This window comes from Ambystoma mexicanum, chromosome 1p, assembly GCF_040938575.1.
Source record: "Ambystoma mexicanum isolate Mex_15411 chromosome 1p, UKY_AmexF1_1, whole genome shotgun sequence".
NCBI classification, from domain to species: Eukaryota; Metazoa; Chordata; class Amphibia; order Caudata; family Ambystomatidae; genus Ambystoma; species Ambystoma mexicanum.
The window spans coordinates 1,185,949,753-1,185,972,813 of NC_090921.1; the positions used below are offsets into that span (position 1 = coordinate 1,185,949,753).

The 23,061-nt window shown below is 45.1% G+C and overlaps 1 protein-coding gene across 1 annotated transcript in view; it reads left to right on the forward strand.

Moving 5' to 3' along the window:
* Positions 1–204: 204 nt before the first annotated feature.
* LOC138533319 (IgGFc-binding protein-like) overlaps positions 205–23,061 on the forward strand; it is a 198,558-nt gene continuing 175,701 nt past the window's right edge. The window contains exons 1-2 of the mRNA XM_069641139.1: positions 205–604; positions 19,231–19,841. Coding sequence (XP_069497240.1) covers positions 205–604; positions 19,231–19,841 — 1,011 coding nt within the window. The remainder of the gene's footprint in view (positions 605–19,230; positions 19,842–23,061) is intronic.

Here is a 23,061-nt window from a genome sequence, read left to right on the forward strand (position 1 = left end):
CCGGCTCCAGCCGGGGGCCCTCTGGAGTAGCCCCTTGAGCGCGACCGGGTGGCTGCCCTGGAGGATTAAAGGCTCCAACTGAAGGACCTCCTCCTACACAAAACAGAGAGGAGCCTCCAGCTGGTCAATCAAAAATATTATGACAAAGGGGACAAAGCAGACAGGATCCTAGCCTGGAACCTGAGGGAAGTACAGAGAAGTAAAATGGTGAAGGCAGTGAAAAACGGCCAGGGGTCACTGGGTTATGATGCTCCCCACATAGGAGAGGCCTTCCGCCAATACTATGAAAAATTGTACGCGTCGGAATATGACGGGGGCGATGCCCAGATAGAGGACTTCCTGAGCTCTATCCAAGTCCCGGCCTTAACGAGAGAGATGTCGCAGCGGTTGGAGGGCCCGGTCACCGAGGAGGAGATAGATAGGGTGATTAATGGGATGAAGGTGGGAACTTCCCCCGGGGAGGACGGCTTTACAGTGTATTTCTACAAAAGGTTCCACTCCACCCTAGCCCCTCACCTGGCAAGGGTTTTCAATTCCGTGTTGGAGGGGGGCATCCTCCCCGAATCAATGATGGGGGCCATAATAGCAGTGATGCCCAAGGAGGGTAAGGACCCCGCAGAATGGTCTTCCTACCGCTCAATATCATTGTTAAACATAGATGTGAAGATCTTGGCCAAGGTGGTGGGGAGGCAGATGGAAGGGATCATGCCGAACCTGATCCATGGGGATCAGGTGGGTTTCATAAGAGGAAGGCAGGGGTCGGACAACATTCGCAAAACGATAGACCTGTTTCATTATGCCCAGGAATCGGAGCTGGATGCATGTGTCCTCTCCTTAGACTCGGAGAAAGCCTTCGACAGGGTCAAATGGAGATATATGGAACTCCTCCTCCAAAAAATGGGCTTCGGGTCACACATTAGGAGCTGGGTATCCGCATTTTATAGAGCTCCCAAAGCAAGGGTCCAAGTGAACGGGAAGTTGTCTGAGTCCTTCCCCCTCTCACGAGGGACCAGGCAGGGCTGCCCACTCTCCCCCTTGATATACATCCTTACGATGGAACCACTATCCATCATGGTCAGAGCACATCCGGGGGGATTAGTAGAGGTGAGGTAGAATTCAAGCTATCCCTGTTTGTGGACGACATCTTAGCTTCTATGGTGGATCCCGGCTCCTCGCTCCCACCCTTCTTATCCTTGGTGGCCACGATTGGGCGCTTTTCGGGGCTGAAAATTAACACAACAAAATCGGTACTGCTCCCAATGAAAGTACGTGACCCTGAGCTAGACCCCCTGGATAGGTTCAAAGGGATTGCAGTGGGGAAGGTCGCCATAGGATACCTGGGCACCCTGCTCACTAGGGACCTGTCGAAACTCGCTACCACCAATTATGACCCCATAATAGCAGGGATCACATCAGACCTGAGGAGATGGGGCAAAATGATTCTGTCTTGGTATGGCTGGATAATGGCGGTAAAGATGAATGTCCTACCAAGGCTTCTGTACCTCTTTACGGCGCTCCCAACAAGCGTCCCCGAACAGACCTTTAGGGATCTACAGAACGCAGTACGAGATTTCATATGGCAAGGGAAAACCCTGAGAACTGGCAGGACGATCCTATCTCTGCCGAGGGAGGAGGGAGGGTTTGGGTTACCATATTTTCTCCTTTATTTCTGTGCCGCACAGCTGTGAGTCCTCTTGTAACATATGAAAGAAGGGATGGGGACATACTGGTCATACTTGGAGGACATGGATACCCACCCCCTAAAGGTTCGGGACCTCCTGTGGGCCCCGCGCAAGTCAATCCCGGGAAACCTGAGGACCCATCCGACCCTGGGAGTTCTTTGGGAAATTTGAAAAGAGGGCCCACAAACTGCTTATCTTACTTCATGACCGTCCCCAATGTCCTCTCTCTGGGGCCATTCCCTCAATCTGGGTAGCAGGGGGTTCCGGAACTCCCAGACCTGGTCAGACATGGGAATGGAATGGGCGGGGCATATGTTCAGAGAGGGCGAGTTTCTAGCATACGAGGAATTGAGGAGTGATCTTGGACAAGGGTCTCTTTTCATCTTTGAATATCTCCGCCTCAAGGGCATACTTTGCGACCAATCATGGGGTCAAAACCTGAGGAGGCAGTTGACCCCCTTCGAGAAGTTCCTGGACACAGCGACCTCAAGAAAGGGGGCAGTATCCAGCATGTTCAAAATTTTGAACACCATCAACCTTCCGGGGAGAAGGAGTTTTCTCTCGTTCTGGAATGACCTGGCAGGGGAGGTTATTCCAGAGGATGCTTGGTCCAGGATTTTCAAAATTGCTTTCCATGGGAACTTATTTAACTCAGACATGGAACATAACTTTAAGATTCTGCAGGGGTGGCACAAGAACCCAGTGAAATTGTCAAAAATGTTCCCAGGGGTGTCACCGAGATGTCCGAGGGGATGCAGCCAGGTGGGCACCAGGAAACATATGTGGTGGCAGTGCCCAAAAGTCCAAGACTTCTGGGGAAAGGTGCGGGCCTGGATTGCAGAGGTATCAGACAAACCTCTCCCTCTAAACCCTCTGACGATGCTGCTGGGCCTCCCCCGGAAAGAAACGGAAATATATAGATACCCAAGGATGACGAAAACAATGTTGAGGGCGGGAAGGGTAGCCCTGGCACAGAAGTGGAAGAGCCGGAGACCCCCTCCAAGGATGACTGGTTGAAAAAAGTAAAGAACATGTTTTTGATGGACAAACTGACTGCAATGGTGAATAATGACTCGGGTTCATTCCTAGCGAATTGGTATGGGGTGCAGCAGACCTGGGGATGGGAGGTCCACTAACACCAGGATGAAGCCCTGGACCGAGAGAGGGGGGGCGGGAGCAGAGATGTCCTGCAAACGAACCGAGTGCCCACGGCCCGGAGGATGGCGGCCACAATTCAGCCGGCAAAAATGGTCACCAACCACATCATCTCCTAATTACAGGATACGAAGAGAACATTTATTGTCTCCCAAGATCAAAGTTTTGGTTTGAACGCGGGGATTGGGGGGAGGGTTGGTGTTGGGGAGGTGGGGAAGGGAGAGAGGGGTAAGGGTTCAGTGGGCCAGTTGATTGTATTCATTTCAAATCTGCATTGACCCTGTTTGTAACAATAAGAAAATGCTAATAAAACCAAAGTTTAAAAAAAAAAGAAAATGCTTCTCTCCCAGAGTCTCCTAGGTCTTCAAGTCCTAAGAGACCCGGTATGCCTAAAGAAATTGTTGGTATGTATGAGGCTAAACTTGATATTTTGGATTGGTTGGCAATGTTTGAATATAACCATGGGATTGTTACGCTCACCTGGCTCCCACAGAGGCGTCGATCTGAACTGGACAGCTGCGGTCTCCACCAATGTGATGCGTAGGGCCGAGATGACGGACTGGACTGGCCCACCTAGCTTCGTTTGCTTGGCCCGTAGGAATATTCTTCTGCAAATGGAGAAAGGGAATTAACCACCCGTGGAATTTAGTGTAAATCCCCCTATGCCCCGCTGTTCTCCCCACGGATCACCTTTGATGTCCCCTCTTATAGTCTCACCTGATGGTTTGAAAAGATGAGCTCTCCATCCTGCATTGAGCGCAGGGGCGCATTGATAACCAATTGCTTCACTGCCTCGAAGGAATTGGTGAGTTCCAGAACAATATTGACTCCAAAAAGTATGTAGTTCGTAAGAGTTCAAATGCCTGACTTTCACTCTTGTCCGATTCCTTGCAGATTGCAGCTTGACCCTAGTGAAGAGTTCCCCGTGGCAACCGGTGATATTCTGGTAAGGATTTGTATTTCCAACACAGTTCGATAAATAGTGTCTGTTGCTTTCTCCCTTATTCAGGCACTGAGAGAAAGTATGAAGTCTCGGGGAATAATACCTTTGGCGGTAAAATCAGGTAAGTCTAATGTGGTGAGGAGGGTTCCCCTTGATAGTCCCTTTGTTTCACCTTGCTGTCCTTTTGTTTCCCCTCAGGGGCTGGGTTCGGCGAAGATGCAGTGGAAGCTGCGCTGACCCGTGTAGATGAATAGTAACCCCGGTGGTAAAATCAGGTAAGTCTATGGGGGGGGTTACTAATATTCCTCTGTGTATTCCCTTGGCTCACCTTGCTGTTCTTGTCTACTCCTTAGGGGCCGGAATGCGGCGGGAACATGCAGGAGGATGCGGTGGAATGTGAAGATGCTGCGAAGGCCGGTGAGTTCAGCGCGGCGCTGCAGCAGGCGAGGCGACGCGCATAAAATAAAATAAAAGGATCAAAGGTATTGCTCTTGTTCTAACCTTTTCCCCTACTTTCTCCCTTTTTCTAGGAGCTCCAAACTCGAGGCGGGCGTGGCAGAAGACTGGATGCAGACTTGCAGGCAAGGTGAGCGTTATGCTGCTGGATGCAGAATAACACGAAGCGTGTGGTGCTCTTTGGGCGTGGTTTAAATAGCCCCAATGTAGTCCCAGGTAAGTATTCCTCCCCAGCCCCGCCCGAGTAAAAAAATAGTCCCTAGGTAAAATAGTCCCTTCCAAGCCTCATTTGGCTTGGAGCTCTTGCAGCACGGTCTGCATCAGGTAAGCTTGCAGCATGGTCTGCATCAGGTAAGTTCTACTCTATGAGCCTGATGCCTATGGTGCCAGGACTGACTCTCCATATGAGCCTGGCGCCATAGGCACCAGGACCACACCCAAACAGCCCCTAGCAGGGGTTTTTGGGCTTGCCCAAAATAACTTGATGCCTGCTTCCGGGGTTGCTGGACCTGGTCTGGGTCTCCGGGGGTAGGCATCATGACAGGATTCAAGACATTACAGGGAAGCAGTTGCTTCCTTGGCCCTTCTCTAGGCTTCCCACTGTTGCATCTGATGTTGTGATGGAGTTGGGGGAGGTGGATAGGATGGATTATGAGTGCGTGAAGCTATCTTGAATTGCTAAATTTGGCAAGACCCCTTCCCAGTACCTTAAGAGGTTTGGGACCCTCAAAAAGTTTCATGCTACCTGGGTATGTGAATGTTTGAAAAACTTAGATGGTTGGTTTAAGGGTACACAGTAAACACTTATGAAGGTATGGGAAATCTTGTTATGTTGGAGTCAATTTATGATGCCTGCTCCCCTGAGCTCAGACAGCACTTGGCTAATTCTAAGGAGATAGATCCAAAGAAGTTAGCTAAGGCTGCTGACTTGTAGGTTGCCAATAGGGCTACTCACAAGGATTCTGGGGCAACTCAGAAGAAGGATGAGGGAAAGCAGCAAAGAAAGATAACACATTTAATTCCAATACCTCCAATCCAAAAGAGGACCCCAAACAGAAACATAAGGGTAAACCACAAGGGAAACCAAATCAGGCTAGTATACCATCTGGACCCAAACCAGATGGAGGTCAGAACAAACCCCCATTCATCAAAACATTTGGGAAATGTTATGTTTGTGGGTCAACTGACCATGTGAAAGGGATCCCAGATGTAAGGGTAAACCTTCAGGTGTCCACACTGTCTCCTTAGCCTTCTCCTCAGAGGAAGAAGTACCTATGGCAAGTGGAAACTTTCACCTACTGGCCGATGAACCTATGAGAGTCTCAACCAGTGTTTCTTTAGTGTCCATGGGTTTGTGGGAACAACAGCATTTAGATGTCTATAATTCCATCCCAGTATAATACTAAAGAGTATTATAAAGATAGTGTTCTTGTGAATGGCCAGGAGACCCCTGCCATCAGAGACACTGGAACCAGCATAAGAGGTTGATGAAACATTTTTCAAGGTGGATGATGTTGCTAAGGCACCCAAACACCTAACCAAGTTAGCTGGAGGCCCTGTGCAAATGCTTCCTCAGTTACCAGCTCTCATCCAGTGTAATGACATGACTATCGAAATACCTGTTAGTGTGCAGAGTGAAGTGCCTGTGAGAGTCGTGTTGGTTAATGTCCTGAAAACTCTGGAGTTGTGTCTAGTACTCCCAGGCCTCCGAGTAAAAGAAAACAGGAGTTCACTAGGACTGCAAGGGAGAGGTCCTTGAGAGACTCTCCAGAGGAAGAGATAGAGGAAACTATCACCCCCACCCCACAGAAGTTGCTCACTGCTATTTCAGGAAAGAAAGAGGCAAAGGGGAAACCCAAGACCCCCAAGAAGAAGGCAGATAGCACCCTTGTGCTACCCACAAGGACATCCCCAAGATTGTCAAAAGTCACACCTGTGATTCCTTCACCTGCTGAGGCTGAGTGTGAGGTACAACCCTTTGTGGTTGATCCAGTTTCTGAAGAGTCAGATCTGGAAGAAGACATACATTTAGTTGGAGATCTGGATCCTGTTGGCCATCCTGAGCTGCAGTCTTTACTGGCAGAAGGTGGACCCAACAGGGCAAACAGAGTGTCCTACTCTTGAAGGTCTTCACCTACAGGCAGCTTCTCAGCTTGATTGGCAAGAGCCTGGGAAGCATAGGTTGCACTGGGAAGATGGCCTCTTCTACAGTGAACCGACTGAGTCTATTCCTGGGGACTGCAAAAGACTTGTAGTGCCCCTAGAAAACAGACTCCAGTTCCTACAGTTGGCCCATAAAATACCTTTGGCTGGTCATGTGAGTTTCAAAAAGACTCTCCCTATACTTCTACTGGCCTAAAATGGGTTCAGAAGTTGACAAATTCTCTAGTAGCTGTCACACTTGCAAAACCTCTGGCAAGAGTGGAGCCAAGAATGTGGCACTCCTGGTGCCTCTCCCAGTGGTGGGTGTTCCTTTTGAGAGGGTGGGCAGCAACATTGTTGGTCCCCTTGACCGTCCCACATTTTCAGGAAACAGGTTTTTCCTGGTTGTAGTAGACCATACTATTAGGTATCTTGAAGCAATACATATGTGGACTGTTATGGCTCAGGCTGTGCCTAAGGCTCTACTTGGTACTTTTACCAGAGTAGGGTTTCCTAAGTAAGTGATATCCGACAGGGGATCCAACTTTATGTCCCACTACATGCAATCCATGTGAAAAACTGTGGTGTCACTTACAAGTTCTCTACAGCCTACCATTCACAGACAAATGGACTGGTAGAGAGGTTTAATCGTACTATGAAGATCATGATAGGTGCTTTAGAGGAGCCCCCTAAAAGAAAGTGGGACCTTCTACTGCCATGCCTTCTCTTTGCTTATAGAGAAGTCCCTCAGCAGGGATTTGGTTACAGTCCCTTGGAACGTATCTATGGCCATCCAGTCAGAGGCCCATTGGCCATGATTAAGGGGGGGTTGGAAAGTGCGCCTTCCCCCAAGCCAGTCAGAGTAACTGACTATGTGATAGGTCTCCGGAGGAGAATGTCACACATGATGGCAGAAGCTAGTGATAACTTAAAAGCAGGTCCACCTCTGGTCAAACATTGGCATGACCAGAAGGCCAGCATGGTTGAGTTTACTCAAGACCAGCTTGTACTAGTTATGGTGCCAACAAGGCAGAGGGCCTTGCAGGACATGCATAGGACCCTTCATGGTTGTTGGCAAAATTTGGAGAGGTGAGCTATTTGGTGGATTTAGGCAGACCTAAGGAGGCTTCCAGAGTCTTTCACACCAACTGTTTGAAGGCATATGTCTCGAGACCAGAAGTGGGAGCTTTGCTTCTAGCTTCAGCTTAAGAGGAGGAGGAGAGTGAACCTCTACCTGACCTACTCAGAGGCCAACCTTTGGATGAGAACATAGAAGGAGTCAATCACTCTTCTAATCTGACATCTGAACATCAGGAGGAGAGTGCAAGGTTCTGTTAAATCCGTTTTCCTCCCTGTTTTCAATTTCTCCAGGCTTGACCGCTTGGGGCCAGAATTATATTCTCACTGGCGACTGTTTACCTGTGAAAAGCAGAGGTTACAGAATGTCAGAACGTGTGAGATCCCACATCATAGGAGAGGTCAACAAGATGCTTGATCTCGGGGTTATAGAGCCCTCTACAAGTCCATGGTCTAGTCCAGTTGATCCAGAGGCAGGATCCAAGGAGTTGATATTCTGTGTGGACTATAGAGCTCTAAATGCAGTAACTAAGACTGATGCCCATCCTTAGCCAAGGACAGATGAACTGGGGGATAAACTTGGTGCAGCCAAGTGCCTCAGTACATTTGATCTGACTTCATGCTATTGGCAAATAGCCCTGACAGACCATGCCAAGGAGAAAACTGCATTCTCAACCCCAGCAGGCCTCTACCAGTTTAAGGTTATGCCTTTTGGATTAAAGAATGCACCAGCTACATTCCAAAGGATGGTGAATCAAGTTCTGAATGGGATGGAAGACTTCTGCATGGAATACTTGGATGACATTGCAGTGTTCAGCCCTACTTGGAAAGAACATGTTGATCACTTAGGATATGTTTTGCCGGCTCGTGAGCAGGCCCAACTGACCATAAAGGCAAGCAAATGTCAAATTGGTCAGAGCAAAGTGGTCTACCTTGGTCACGAGGTAGGAGGAGGTGAAATATGGCCATTGCCTAGCAAAGTACAAGCTGTACAAAACTGGGCCACCCCTACTACTCAAACCCAAGTGAGAGCCTTCCTAGGTCTCACAGGGTACTACAGGAATTTCATTGAGAACTATGGTTCCATAGTTTCTCCTTTGAATGTAATCTCCTCTCCAAAATTCCCTAAAAAGGTTAGATGGAGTAAGGAGTCCACTCAAGCCACTTGAAAACCTGAAGAAAGCCCTTTGTCAACCTCCAGTCCTAAGAGCTCCCGATTATCACCAACCCTTCATTGTGCAGACAGATGCATCCAATACAGGTATAGGTGCAGTCCTTAGTCAACTGGATGAGAAAGGTAGGGAGCACCCAATTTGCTTCATCAGTAGAAAACTGAAGGAACCAGAAACAAGGTGGGCAACCATAGAGCGTGAGTGTTTTGCCATTTTGTGGTCTCTGAAGAAGTTTAGACCATACTTGTAAGGATTTACTTTTGTGATTCAGACAGACCACCAACCCTTGAGATGATTAATGCAAGTGAAAGGGGAGAACCCAAAACTTCTAAGATGGTCAATCTAAGATGGTCAATCTGCCTGCAAGCGTTTGATTTCACCATTGAGCACAGGTCAGGATGTCACCACCAAAATGCTGATGGTCTCTCTATGATCTTTATAACAGACTAGAGTGAAGAGATTCATCCAGGAGTGGATTAAATCCTCCTGTCCATTAGTCTGGGGGGGTAGGGGCGAGTGTTACTTTCCCTTACCTACTGAGTCCCTCAGCAGCTTTGATGGATAGGATTTTTTTGTTTCACCTGGTAAGAGTGTGAGCCTTTCTCTCACACTCTTACATGTGTTTTGCTGTGTGTGTTTAACATTTTTTGTGTTCATAGACTGTGGAGCTTCCCCTACTCCATAGGCATCATCTTTTTACTGTGTGTTCCACAGCACCCTCAGTGCAGTGACACAGGGTTGTCTTTTTCAGACTTCCCACTTCAAATACCATTTTCTGTGACTGACTACTGTCTCCCAGAACATGTAAAGTTACCATTGACTTTATTAGTCTTTTTAAATTCACAGACCCAGCACTAACTATCTTACATAGAGGTCTGGAAATGGTTAATTGTTATCCGTTTTTGTCTGTCTCTCATTGAACATTATTTCGTTCCCCTTTCTTTAAGATTTGGCTGGTGGCAGTTGTATCTACTGTATTTTTCCTACCAGGGTTTATTTAAATAGCCTTGGTACTGTTTTAGGCTAAGTTAGTAGCCTCAAACTTAAATCCGCTGGAACCCATTTACTTTTATTTGGATCCGGCTGGGTTTATTTGGCATTTCTTTTTGTAAATGTCTTTCTCGTGGTTTACTCTGAGTGCCAAACAGGTTTGGTTCCTTTGTCCGCCGTCCTTTGGCGGGCTTCTGCACAGAAGACCTCCCTAGGTGCCTGAATGTCTGAGGGGACAGGATGCGAGAGAGGGGTTTGAGACTCCCTGCACAGGGTCTCCTTGGAGACCCATGTCACACTCTGTATGATTGGCTGTGGTGACTGTCCCGGTGTGTGATAAACAGCCAGGTTGTGTGCATGGGGAAAGCTGCATGAAAAGCAGGTCTCTCGGACTAGGAAGGCAGAGTCACCACTGGATCGAGAGAACTGAATAGAAGCTGAAAGAAGAGGACCACTACCATGACTGAACCTCCCGGTGAAGCCCTGCTGTGGGTCTGAATCTCCAAACTTCGACGACAGAGAAGATCTGCAAGGAATCTTCTTCGCCTTGAGATGGTGGGACCAACCAGTTCGCCAAACACCAAGCAAGGCCTCCCACCATTGGTTGAATTTGCTGTACATCGCTGCAGTGAACCGGCTAGTCAGGAGGCTCGGACCCTGTTCGGGTTTTAAGGAGTGCACCTTTTATTCGTTGCTTTGCTCTGCTGCTGGTTTCTTCCGTGGGCAGTGCAGGACCCTCCAGTATTCCTACTTCATGTTATTCACACAGTGACTTCAGGAACCTTGAGCCTGCAGGATCTGCCAGGAACGTTTGCTTCAACTACAGCCTTATTCTTCATTTAAGGTACTGTTCTAACCCGGTTTTTCGTTCCATCCGACAGCGGTGAAAGTGTTTGAAATCTTTCGCCAATCTATTAGGTGTTGTGTAGTATATTGCAAGTGTAATTTTTCTGCTGCTTTACTTAGTGAATTGTTTTACAACTGATGTGTAAATAAATGTATATTCTTTTACTCAGAAACCTTGAGTCAGTGTTTGTTTGAACCATAGTAATTGCTGTCTTTTGTGTTACTTCTGATACTGCTCACTTTACTCTTGAGATGTCTGGCTGCTCAGCCATCGCTACCACTTTACTGTGTAGTACAGGCTTGTACCAAAGGTGAATTTGTACTAGCACTTGTAGTCTTAATTGTGTGTGGTGTTCCCAAAGGGTACTGCATAAGATTCTGCCTAACAGGGCAGTACTTGGTTTCTTTAGGAGAGGTAAGGCTGTGACGTTTGTATAACAGACTGGGAAAATACCAGTTGAAAGAGGGAGGTTGAATATGGCAGAGAGGGGATCGTAGTTGACATGTGCAAGTTCCTTATCAATATAAAGGTGCTAAGGGCTAACTGGCACAGTACATATACCATTTGCATACAATCATCACCCAACCAAGGATGGTACTCATTTATCAAAATCAGAAGGATGAAAGTCTAAGTTGGCCCTGCCTGGATTCGAACCTGCGACCCACAGATCACATACACATTGTACTATAGGGCTCCCAACCTGCTGAGCTAGCTTATCTTACTTAGTTTACAAAGATGTGAGCAGAGACAGGAAACACAATTTGTGGAATATGACGATTTGGCTGTGTAGAGAGATGTGGTGTGGGCCAGAAGAAAGCCTTTGTTTGCAGCAATGAGAGTAGTGTATCAATCTTTGTGCCAGCAGAGTAGGCATTGATGCACGGTTGTCCTCCACAGCTGGATGGATGAGGAGATCCATAGTTGAGGACGTGCGCAGGAAGGGTATCTGAGCAGATATAATGATGTTCGTTGAAGGGGTGGGCAATGCAGAGTTGAAGTTAATAAAGGTGAGATCATTGAAGTAGACAAGTGGAGGATAGAGAGTTTGGAGTAAGGTATTGACATGATTAAGCTGTGGGACCATGGAGTTGGGCTTGAATTTACATTTGGTGATAGATGAGGGAGAGGAATGGGAGAGTTGAGAAGGAATAGAGGTGGTGAAGTCAATATGAGAGTGTTCAGAGGGGGAGGGGTCAATTGTGAGAGCACACCACACCAAGGTGGAAGAGAACACTATGAGCTTGATAGAACATTTTTCTGTTTGGGTTGTATATATATATATATATATATGTTACATGGCCGTGGTAGCGGCCATGTAGTTATGGTTAAGTTGCTAAACCCATAGGAAGAGCACTTTTTAGGCGGCTTATAATTTCGCTACCCTGGATCAATCCTCGCCAAACTTTGCAAAAAAAGTATATGGCCTACTGAATTTCCTTGCAAAGTTTGGTCAAGGGGGGGCAAAGTTATAGGGGGCGTCCCAAAATGTCTTTTTTTCCCATTGACTGAATGGAGAAAAAACATTGCTCCCGCCCACAGCCCAAACTGCTGGACGTATTTTCACCAAATTTGCGGCAGGAGTGGCTGCTTGGTCCCCAAAGCGTGCTTTTGTAAATTTGTTGGAAATCCGTCCCATAGTTTTTTTAAAAACAACCAAAAAGTAGGTCTAAAGAAATTAGTGGTATCTATGTCCGCTCTGCGGACACAGTTCCCTGTTTGCTCCGCGGACTGGACTCTGATTGGCTTAGAGGGCAATGTGGTGTCCGCGGACATCGGACACACCCACTCATTGGATGGTGAAAGGATGGGATGGGATATGGCTGCAAGAAGCAAAAAAACAGTTGTTTTTTGCCCCGTAAAAGTCTGCGAACAGTCCTATGAGGTTTGGGAACCCCTCTGCATTACATGATTGGTGAAAAGCAGTTCTTGGATGGCTTATAAATTTGCCGCCACTTAATGAAAGTGCGTGACATTTTGCAAATATATTCGTAACTTGATTCTGAATGAGTTTGTAAATTAGAAGGGGGGTCCCAAAATATTGTAAAGGCTTATAAATGAGGTGCCATTTGACGAACCTACTCTTAAATTGGGAAAATTATTATAGTTCTAGATATAAATGTTTTTGCAAAGTTTGGTGGGATTCTGTCAAGAGGGGGCAAAATTAGAGGGGGGGGGTTCCAAAATATTGTAAAGGCTTATTAATGTGGTGCTATTTGATGAATCTACACACACATTTGTAAAACTATTTTGGATCTAGATATAAATGATTTTGCAAAGTTTCTCAAGAGGGGGCGAAATCAGTGGGGGGTCTCGACATTTTTAGATGGCTTATAACTTTGTTGCCGTTTGATGAAATTGGACGAAAGATTTCAGAAAGATTACAGACACAACCTTCAATGTTTGTGTAAAGACTGAATGGATTTTGTAAAGTGGGGGCTAATAAATATGAAACGGTGTAAGGAGCATTGGCAAGGACATTAAAGCATGGTTTTGCAAATGAGCTTGTGTGTTTTTTTTTGGACAAGTTTCATAATGTAGGTACAAAAAATAGTGAGATACCTTTGGTGACTGAGGAATAGCCTGTGGCCATGGGCAGTGGCTAGATTGTCCGGGTCATGGTATAAGGTCATGACGCAAACAGTCTGGCTACTGGCCATGACCGCGAGGGATGAAACATGGTGTTATTGTGGCCATGTCCACCTGGGACCGGCTATGTGGTAAAGTTATTTGAAGATAGGTTAGGTTTGAAAGGGAAAGAAAATTTGCTTGTGGTAATATGGTCATAGGGTTCTGCAGGCTGCCATGGCAAGGGAAGAGTGTCTGTGTACGGAGCTGCGCCTTCTCTTTCCATGTTGGCTGTCTTGGAAAAGGATTTTCCTTCCTACAGCGGGACGTCGCAGGCGTCCCGCTATAGGAAGAAAACTATGTTTCAGCACCCTGGGTTCCCCCTTTGGAAACCAGGGGTGCTAATGGCCCTTATCCCCCATTTCAGGGGCTGCAATGGAGGATAATGGTCCAGAGCACTCGTTTTTTCTTTATTTATTTATTTATAACGCACCAAAGCCTGCCGACATCAGGGCGCACACAGACACACTTCGCTTGGGCCGATAACTTGGGCGGCCGGGCTGTTATCCCCTGTTCTGGTATCTGGAACGGAGGGGGGGGTGAATGTCACATTATTCCCATTAGCATAAAACAAAATGCTAATGGAAATGTTGGAAAAACGTATTGCGTCTATGTACTTTACTGAGAAATGTGAAGTAGATGGAGTCTATAAGATTTATTTTTTTTAGTTCTATTTTTTAACTGTGAAAGGTTGTTCCTAAAGGAACCTTTCTTTTGTTGTTTTAAAAAAAAAATCTTTGCAGGAGAGCTCAGAACGTAAGGTGAGGAGGGAAATGAGGGAAGAGGCACCGAGCACTAATATGGAGGGGCAGGTGGACAGTGTGTTGAACGTATGTTACTTCTAAGGTAGTGGGCAGTGTTTCTCATGCTCCATGATTACAGCTTCAAATGCACGTCGAAATTGCTTCCTCCTGCAGAGTGGTGTGTAGCAGTATATACAGATGACAGTTGTCTTCCAAAGACATGGATCAGCATTCTCTTTTATGGCTTGCAAGGTATCTGGTGGGATTTTGTGTACCACAGAAGTAGGCTGTGTGGTTACAGCATTGGTTGAGGAAGATGAGGTGGAGGAAGACAGCCCACTACTTGCTGAGAAAGGAACAACCTTTCTGAGAGCATTGCGGTTGTTGGATTTGGTATGGCGGCGCATGGAGATCTTCCCTTAGGAGTACTGTCCAGCTAGTCCACGACTGTTGCACTCAGTGCATTTCACATTAGTAACTTTAGCCTTTGATACACTCCCAACAGTCGTAAGGAACTGCTACACCCATGATTCTATCTGGGTGCTAGAGGTAGGGACTTCCTCTACCTCATTTTCCTGGTCCTCTTCATTGTCTTTGGAAGTACTGCACTTTTGTTGTGAAGGTCCTCCAGCTGGTGGTGGTGTTGGCTCTTGGGGAGGAGGTATGGCAATAACTGGTGCCATTTTTAAGATAAATAGCAGTTTTGCAAAAATTCTTCCAAGTATGTACAGTGTACTAGATTGTTAATGGATAATGAGTACAAATAGGTGTAGGAGCTGTGCAAGGGAAATGTTGAAGTTGAAAGTTCCTAGATCAGCAGAAAATGCAGTTCTGAACTGTCTTCAAAGCACAGTTCCGATCGCGAAGTGCGGACACGTTCGCGAACACGTCATCATGCCACGGGCAAGCGTATGGTCATGTGGCACTGTCCGGAAGGTCCGCGATTAAGTCAGACGTTTATGGACACAAAATTTGTTGGAAAAGTTAAAAAAAGTGTATAGAAGTGTTACAAATGATGCTAGAAGGTGGGAAATGGAAGAGTTTTAAGGTGAAACTTTGTAAATTGGACAGAAATATTGCTATATTGGGTAAGTATGATATTAGTAAGTTGTAGTAAAATTGCATGCACTGTTAAAAACCCCTGAAATTCACTGAAAAAACTTTGTTAAAGGTACGTTATGGTTAAGTTGCACTACTAAAAACCTATGAAATTCAATGAAAAAACTTTGTTAAAGGGACGTTATGGTTACAAGTAAAACTGAAAACCCCCAGAAATTTGCCAGTTATGGTAAGCTAAGCAACCATAACTGGAGCCACCACCGTGCACTGCCATGACTATATATATATAGTCTGACTAGTAAATTGCCTGTGAGAGTAGAGGTGGGATGGGCCTTAGATATATTGGATAAGTTGAGGTCACCCACAGCGTTGGCAGGGACATTGTCTGGAAGAGTTGTGAGAAAGAAGTCAATAACAGTGAAGAAGAGGTTGAGTGTTCCAGTAGGCACAAGATGCATAGGATAGTAATAATGGTGGGAGCATACATTTGGACAGAGAAATGCTCAAAGGAGGAGGGTGTAAAATCAGAGGAGGGAAGGAATGCCAATGTTTTGTCCTTGCTAATCATGAGACCAACATCATTGACTTTATAACAACATGGGGGAGTGAGAAAATGAGGCAAAGTCACTTTGAAGGGATGAAGGGTTGGCTGTGGTGTGGGGGGAAACAGTTTTCAGCGCTTGCTACCACCAAAGGTTTGGGATGTTGGGAATATAAATGATTATTGAGAAAGGAGTGTTCTCCGAGAGGTAGTGGGCATTCCATAACCCCAGTTGCAAGTCAGTAAGGGACTGGTGAGATAGAGGAGGGAGTTCTTGGAGTAGATGAATGGAAGGGGTTAGGAAACATGAGGTTGTAGATAGTGGGATGTGGGAGAGTGTAATGGTCTGAGTTTTGTTTTGAGAAGTGTGAACAATGGGGATGTGTTAACATGGGGAGGTGAGTAGAGGGAGTGGGGTAATGCAGGGAAGAGAGGTGGGTGGATGGAAACCATGTGAGAGAGAGTTAAAGAACAAAAATTGAAGGAGCAGGAGGATCCGGTTAGGAAGGAACATTGCAGGCAAGGTGCAATGAGAGGCGGTTTAGGGGGAGACCACAGTGCCCTAGGTAACCAAACATTTTATTTTGGTTACCAATGGCACAGTATATTTAAATATACTGTGCCATTGGTAACCAAAATAAAATCACAGGGTTCTAGGTGACAAAACAGTGAAAGTTCATTACACAGTGTCACAGGCCACACAAAAAAGCTATAAAAAAACAGCACCGTCCAGGCGACTCAAACACTGCTTTTCTTGTAAATGTTCATCTGGTAATTAATCCAGACCTTTAAAAAGGGTATGAAAAAATTCCCTTGTTCTCATAAACCATTAATATGTGCCTTGCCACCATTTCCCAACTAAGTTGGATCACTCAACACTTCATGCTATTTTAATATAACTTTTAGAACTTTGTATCTCAGGGCGAGAATGCTTCTGGGGTAACAGATCACCACCATCTCACCCTAAAATTCGCTGAATGACCTGACCTTTTAGGATTGTGATCTTCTGTCCACAGAAGACCATGTATGATTACTTGATTATCTGTCACCAATACTGCTGCATTCAGGTCAGGGTGCAGGTGTGCCTAAGGAGTTTCCAGTAACAGTCCATTCCTCAGTCCATATTATCGACCATGTCGAAAGAATAATAAAACACCCTTTGTATCAATTTAATCTGAATTAGTTGCAGCTGAATGCGGATAATGGCTTCTTGTTTCACCTGGAGGACCTGTCAATATTCCTCTTCGCTTTTAGTGTTGCCCAGGGCTTTGATGAAACATCCCCTCTTGCTCTGAAGAGTGTAGATGCAGGTCATAACTCTATGGGCATGCTAATTATGTATGTCTCAATTAGGCAACATTTAGGGATGTTCAAGTAACCCAGTATCTGTGCAGTCAGGGCTTTCCAACGCTGGAAGAAACTATATATATGCCTTGCCACACAAACTGGACTCCCAATTGATGTTAGATACAGAATTTCATGAAGCCCCCCTCTTTTCAAATGACCATAAATACCTCATCATCACAACACAAGAAGCATTTAAGCACATGCACCTCTGATGAGCCCACCTCACTTTAACCACACATCCAGACACAATGGTCAGTGTTAAGAAACCACCATACAAAGTATGTTGCATGCCACCATGACCCATACAGTCAACATTCTTTCTTCATTCCAATGACTCCTTTTTGTGAGTCATTATTTAATCGCCACCTAATATAAACATATATCTGGGAGACAAACTCCCCGATATGATATGGCATTTGTTACACGCCTATACACAAGTGCTTTACAATAATCTTGTAAACCAGTTGTTCTAGACTCCATTTCTGTTTCTATGTGCTCCATGTGGGGAATTGAATTGAGAATGTTTTCTCGGACATGTTAGTGCTGGAGTAAGGACATATTATATAGGGTGATTTGTCTTAACAAGTATGAGCCAGGCCCAATGCTTGACATTTCTTCCAGTCATTCAGAATACCAGCTCAACATGTTAAGATAAGATTCTACATCCCGTAGAATAGACTTCCATCATGGCCAAAAGCATCAATCTTAATCAAGAACTGACCATTTCTGGGCATGGCATTGCATTTCCCTTGGACAGGATTTACAGTGGCATGAGCAAATGGATCTTCTTGCCAGATTTTCTATTAAACTCCCATGCAATGCCTATGGTTATTGACTTTTCAAGCTCTGAGTCACCAAATTATATCAATGGATCATTGCCATATAGAACACACTGAGACTCATTACGAGCTTGGCAGTAAATCCATGAGAATTACAACCAAACTTGTTTACGATTTCTGCCACTCAGCCTCACGGTTTTACTACAGTATTATGAGTGGGGTAACATCCGTGTTAATGTCCATTTTTGGAGTCCATAGGACTTCATGGGGAGTTTGTCAGATTTACTGTGAATGTTATTTCCACTGCAGTGAATCTGAGGATTTTTGGAGGCACAATGGAGGATCAGAATCCTCCTCTTTAACTAGATACATGCAATTTTATGGTGTGGGATTAAGGTGGTAAAGACACAACAATTCCATTGCTACCAATATATCACCATGTTTTGCCCTCTGCCCACAGTCTCCTATTTCACATCAAATCCAAAATGTGGTGATTAAATAGTCATAGATTTTGTAAATCAGTGTCCTTGTTTTGTGGAGATTTTTCTGGGATCATCATAGTCAATATTTGCACATTCTCTGCAGACCTGTATGTGCTTCTACTGACTCAAATTTACCAAGAGACAGCTTTCACCCCTTTGTGAGGACCAAATAACATTGTGCACCTAATTTCCTGTTTGCTCAACCCCTTTGAACCTCTGACCCATCCAGAAAGCCAAATATGGGATTTCTGAGGATAAGTGCATAATGGCAGAGAAAGTGGTCTGTCAACCCTACCCTTACAGTGTTTTCAGGAACCTAACAACACCCGATGTTTGGGGACAATTATAATTCAAAGGAAGGAGGATGAGGGCTCACCGGAAGGTGCTGCAGTCATGTCACTCTTAGCGGTAAGGTAGAATATGTTTATCTGCTGTATCTTCACTAATTCTGGTATCTGATTACTTTAGTTAAACAGGTGCTTGTGCAATTTAGAGGTCGCTTTGGGACTGTGAGCCTCCATATCTTTACAGATTGGCTCCCTACCATCGCCTCTTTGCACTTTTGGAATTTAAATGCACTCGTCTATGCCTAGGAAATGAAAAAAGTAAATGTGATGTGTCTGCTATTTATTTTGACTGTTCAATGTACACATTGTCTGCTTCAATCGTGTGTTGCTCAAGTTCGTCCAAGCACTGCATCTGTCAGTGTTTTTTGGTTATTTATTACTGAACATTTTTGGGGAGACAAAACAAGTCAACCAAGGTAACTGCAATAACTATAAAATAATGTGTCTCTATGTGTTTAGTGATATAGCCACTTTTTAATTTAGGGGGTCATATATAGATTGTCAGAATAGCAGACTAAAAGATCTGTTTGCTCTTTAATAATGTAATGTTTCGTGGCACCTAACGTAGGTGGCTTTTGCGATATACATTACTACCCAATTGGAGGACAAGTAACAGAGGAGACTCTGCCTCCTCTGTTGGGAAAGACATCAACATAGATGTGGCTTATTCTGGCAGCCATAACCTTGTTCAAGTTTTCTGCAATGAGTGGCACCTTCATAAAATAGGGAGTAATCTATACAAAAAGAAGAAGGGGTGAGGGCAAATCCAAGCACGAAAATGACATGTGACTTTCCATTTCTTTTTGCCATGTTGACTGGCCTATTTTTCTGTTTTACTTTCAGCGCTTGCCTGTCCAGATAACAGCCACTATGAGCAATGTGGGGTGAGCTGCCCTGCCACCTGTTACAGCTTTTCAACTCCGGTTGTCTGCTCTCTGGCTTGTAGCGAAGGCTGCTACTGTGACAGTGGCTTCATCCATAGTGGAGATGAGTGTGCACCCATTAAGGGCTGTGGATGTGTGTACAAGGGAAGGTACTACAAGCAAACAGAAGAGTTCTTTGTAGACAAGCTCTGCCAACAGAAGTGTAAGTGTCAAGCAAATGGAATTGTTACATGCCAGATAATAGCCCCATGTGGCCCCAAAACTGAGTGCAAAGTTATGGATGGAATCCAAGGCTGCTTTCCCGTTCCATCTGTCACAACGCCTGGCACATGTGTGGGATCTGGAGACCCGCACTACACCACTTTTGATGGATTTAAGTTTGATTTCATGGGCACCTGCATCTACCAGCTGGCTGGGCTTTGCTCCAGTGATTCAACACTCACCCCATTCAATGTCAAGGTACTCAACAACAACCGTGGAAACAGTGCAGTATCTTACACAAAGACAGTGACACTGGAAGTCTACAACCTTCAAATAACCCTCAGCAAGGATGCTCCCTTCAAGATGCAGGTGAGGACTTAGGGCTATGATTAGGGCTGGGTTAAATGCTACCAGATTGCAATTCCGACTGTTCCTAATGACAACAACATTAAGGCTGGCTTTTGTTTAGATCAGGAAGGTGAGTAGTGTGATTCTACACCTTCTTGTTTAAAAATAAAGCAGGAATAACTGTAAAGAAATAAACAAATAACTGCATTTTCTTCAACAGTGAGGATATTTGATTCCATATGCTATTAATTGTTTCCCATCCATCAGCTGTTTATAGTTTGTATGTGTTTTTCTACTTTTGACATTTTTCTGAATATTGTTGCTTCCTCGATCTCTACACGCCCACCACCCCAACCAACCGAACCCGCCTCCAAGTCTAATTTGCCTACCCCTTATACACCCTCATGGTCAGGCCACTTGCAATACATGCCACTCCCGATTGACCGTTCCCAACCCCAAAACCTAACAAGGACATTCATTGCGAATTTCCAGTGTCCGTGTTCTGTTTCCGTCTTGTCCGCCATCATCATGTGTTCCTCTGCTTATGGGTCAGTCGCTCTAGTCTGACAATGTCCTGAGCCCTCCTCCCCAGGTGAGGGACATGGAGCCACCACCTCCTTACGTTGTTCCAGTAAGTGAACAGTGCATTCAAACTTGATAAATGTCTTCTAGCTGCTTGAGCTAGACTAAGGGAGTGCATCCCTCACTGTCAGCTTTCTAGCTAGGGCTTGCTGTTCCATAATATTCCTTGCCATACTCCCTCCACTTCAGATTCCTTCATCTTGACCTTTCTCCTTTCTCATAGTCCCTTTCTCATAGTCCCTCTCCTTCATCATAGTCCCTAGACATACTCCATAACAGCTCTTCTCCTTTGTTATACTCCTTCAGCATAGTCATTCTCCTTCAACATAGTCCTTTTAGGGTTATATTTCAGAAGTGTGAATGGGCCATTTTCTCAGTTTCCGGATAAATAAATGAAATGCTTGAAGGCCCTTTTTAACAACATTATTCATGTTTTTGTAATGGGCTATTTGAGCTCCTGGCTCACCATAGCCTTCATCCTACCCCAACTCCTGCTATTCCCTCTTTTACACCTTTTGTATTGTTTTCCTATTTTCCCACTTTTACTTTTACCTCTCCATATCAACCATATATATGTACAGACACCATGGAAAGTCCTCAGGACAGAATCAGAAACATGCATACATGTTCTAATCTTCATAGTTCTTCATCATAATCCTCTGTCATAGTACTCCCCCTTCATCATAGTCCTTTATCTTAGCCCAAGTCTTTTGGTGTAAACCATTCCATTTGTCCTTGTCCTTCTCCTTGCACAGACCTTTGCCATAGACATGCTACCTCAACATAGTACTTTTCACTTCTCAAAGTCCTTTTTCTTAGTCCTCCTACTTCACTATTGTCCTTTGTCTCAATCCATTTTGTACAACCTAATCCATTGTATTTCTCATATTTCTTTGTTTCTGTCCTTCACCTTCATGTTGGTACTTTGGTATAGTCCTCCTTCATCCTCATTCCTTTTGATTAGTCCTTCTCCTTCATCATTGTCATTTGCACTAGTCCTTCTTCATCCTAGCCCTTTGTCCAAGGCCGTCTTCTCCTTCGCCATTCCCCTTTATCCCCGAACTTAATTCTTTGTTCTTGTTCCTGTTCCATGATTCCATTTAATTTGTCATAGTCCCTTGATGGTCTTCTTTTGCTTCATCCTAGTCTCTCTACTTTGTCATAGTCCCTCTCCTCTGACATAGTTCCTTTGACTTATCATGTATGCTAGTTCTTCAATATAGTACTTCCCTTTCCCCATAGTCTTCCATGGTGGTATTTCAATAGTGTGAACTCTCCATTTCAAAATTGCCTGAAAAATAAGTACAAAATACATTAATTTCATTTTTGACAACCGCACTCATCTTTTTGAATCTCCAATACTCATTGTTGTCCTACCCATACCCTTGTCACATTTTCCCTTCTTCTTTTAATTTGTACATGTTATATTTACATTTTGCTCACTTTTTTCTTTTTAGCACTTCTCCTTTGTTCCTTACCTTCTCCTTTGTCAGAGTACATCATAGTCATTCTCCTTCAAATTAGTTATTCTCTTTTTTCATAGTCCTCTGACCTAGTCCAACTCTCCTACAGGCAAAGTGCCTCTGTCAGTCAGAGTCTTCCTTGCTCTCTCCTTCTGTATTGCTTCATCTATCTTAGATTCTGACCACCACAATAACAAGTATCTTTTCTCTCTCTCGGTCACTGTCTCTGTCTCTGTCTCTCTGTCTCTCTCTCTCTCTCTCTGTCTCTCTCTCTCTCTGTCTCTCTGTCTCTCTTGCTCTCTCTCTCTCTCTCTCTCTCTCTCTCTGTCTCTCTCTCCCCCTCTCTCTCTCTCTGTCTCTCTCTCTCCCTCTCTATCTCGCTTTCTCTCTCTATCTCTCTCAAGCTAATAAGTGGGGAGAATCTCTATACGCCCACGACCCCAACCCGCCTCCAAGTCCAATTTGCCTACCCCTTATATTCCCTCATGGTCAGGCCACTTGCAATACATGCCACTTCCGATTCAAGGTTCCCAACCCCAAAACCTAACAAGGACATTCATTGCGGATTTCCAGTGTCCGTGTTCTGTTTCTGTCTTGTCCTCCATCATCATGTGTTCCTCTGCTTATGGGTCGGTTGCTCTAGTCTGACGATGTCCTGAGCCCTCCTCCCCAGGTGAGGGACATGGAGCCACCACCTCCTTCCGTTGTTCCAGTGAGGAATAAGGTTCTGTTGTGTTAACCGGTACAGACTGGTCTGGTCCAAAGTTGGCAGCTGGGTGGCATCATCCAGTTACCCCACGAGCCTCCAAAGGTGCTTCCTCAGTATTCCTACAGCACATGTGCCTTTAGAGAACCCTCGAGGAAAAGCATCACCTGAAGTCAATAGGAGGTCATTTCCCTCTCCAATCTCTGTTAGGTTTTAAAAGAAAAATAATAAGAGCTGGGGTTACATGAAGTGAATGGCAATTGAGGTATTCAGATATCATCCCAGACTTCTCCTGCCCATATCATCATTTACCCGCATGTTGAGACTGCACATCAAAAAATGTCTTTAAGGCGTTATCACAGTACAAATCGCCCAACTCCCCCTCGGAGCCTTCCACGTTCACAAAGCATACCATTTATTGTGATCTAGGGAAATGTTGCTCTGTTATGCTGAAACAGCCCCCTAAACCTGCACATGGATCTGTGTGTGG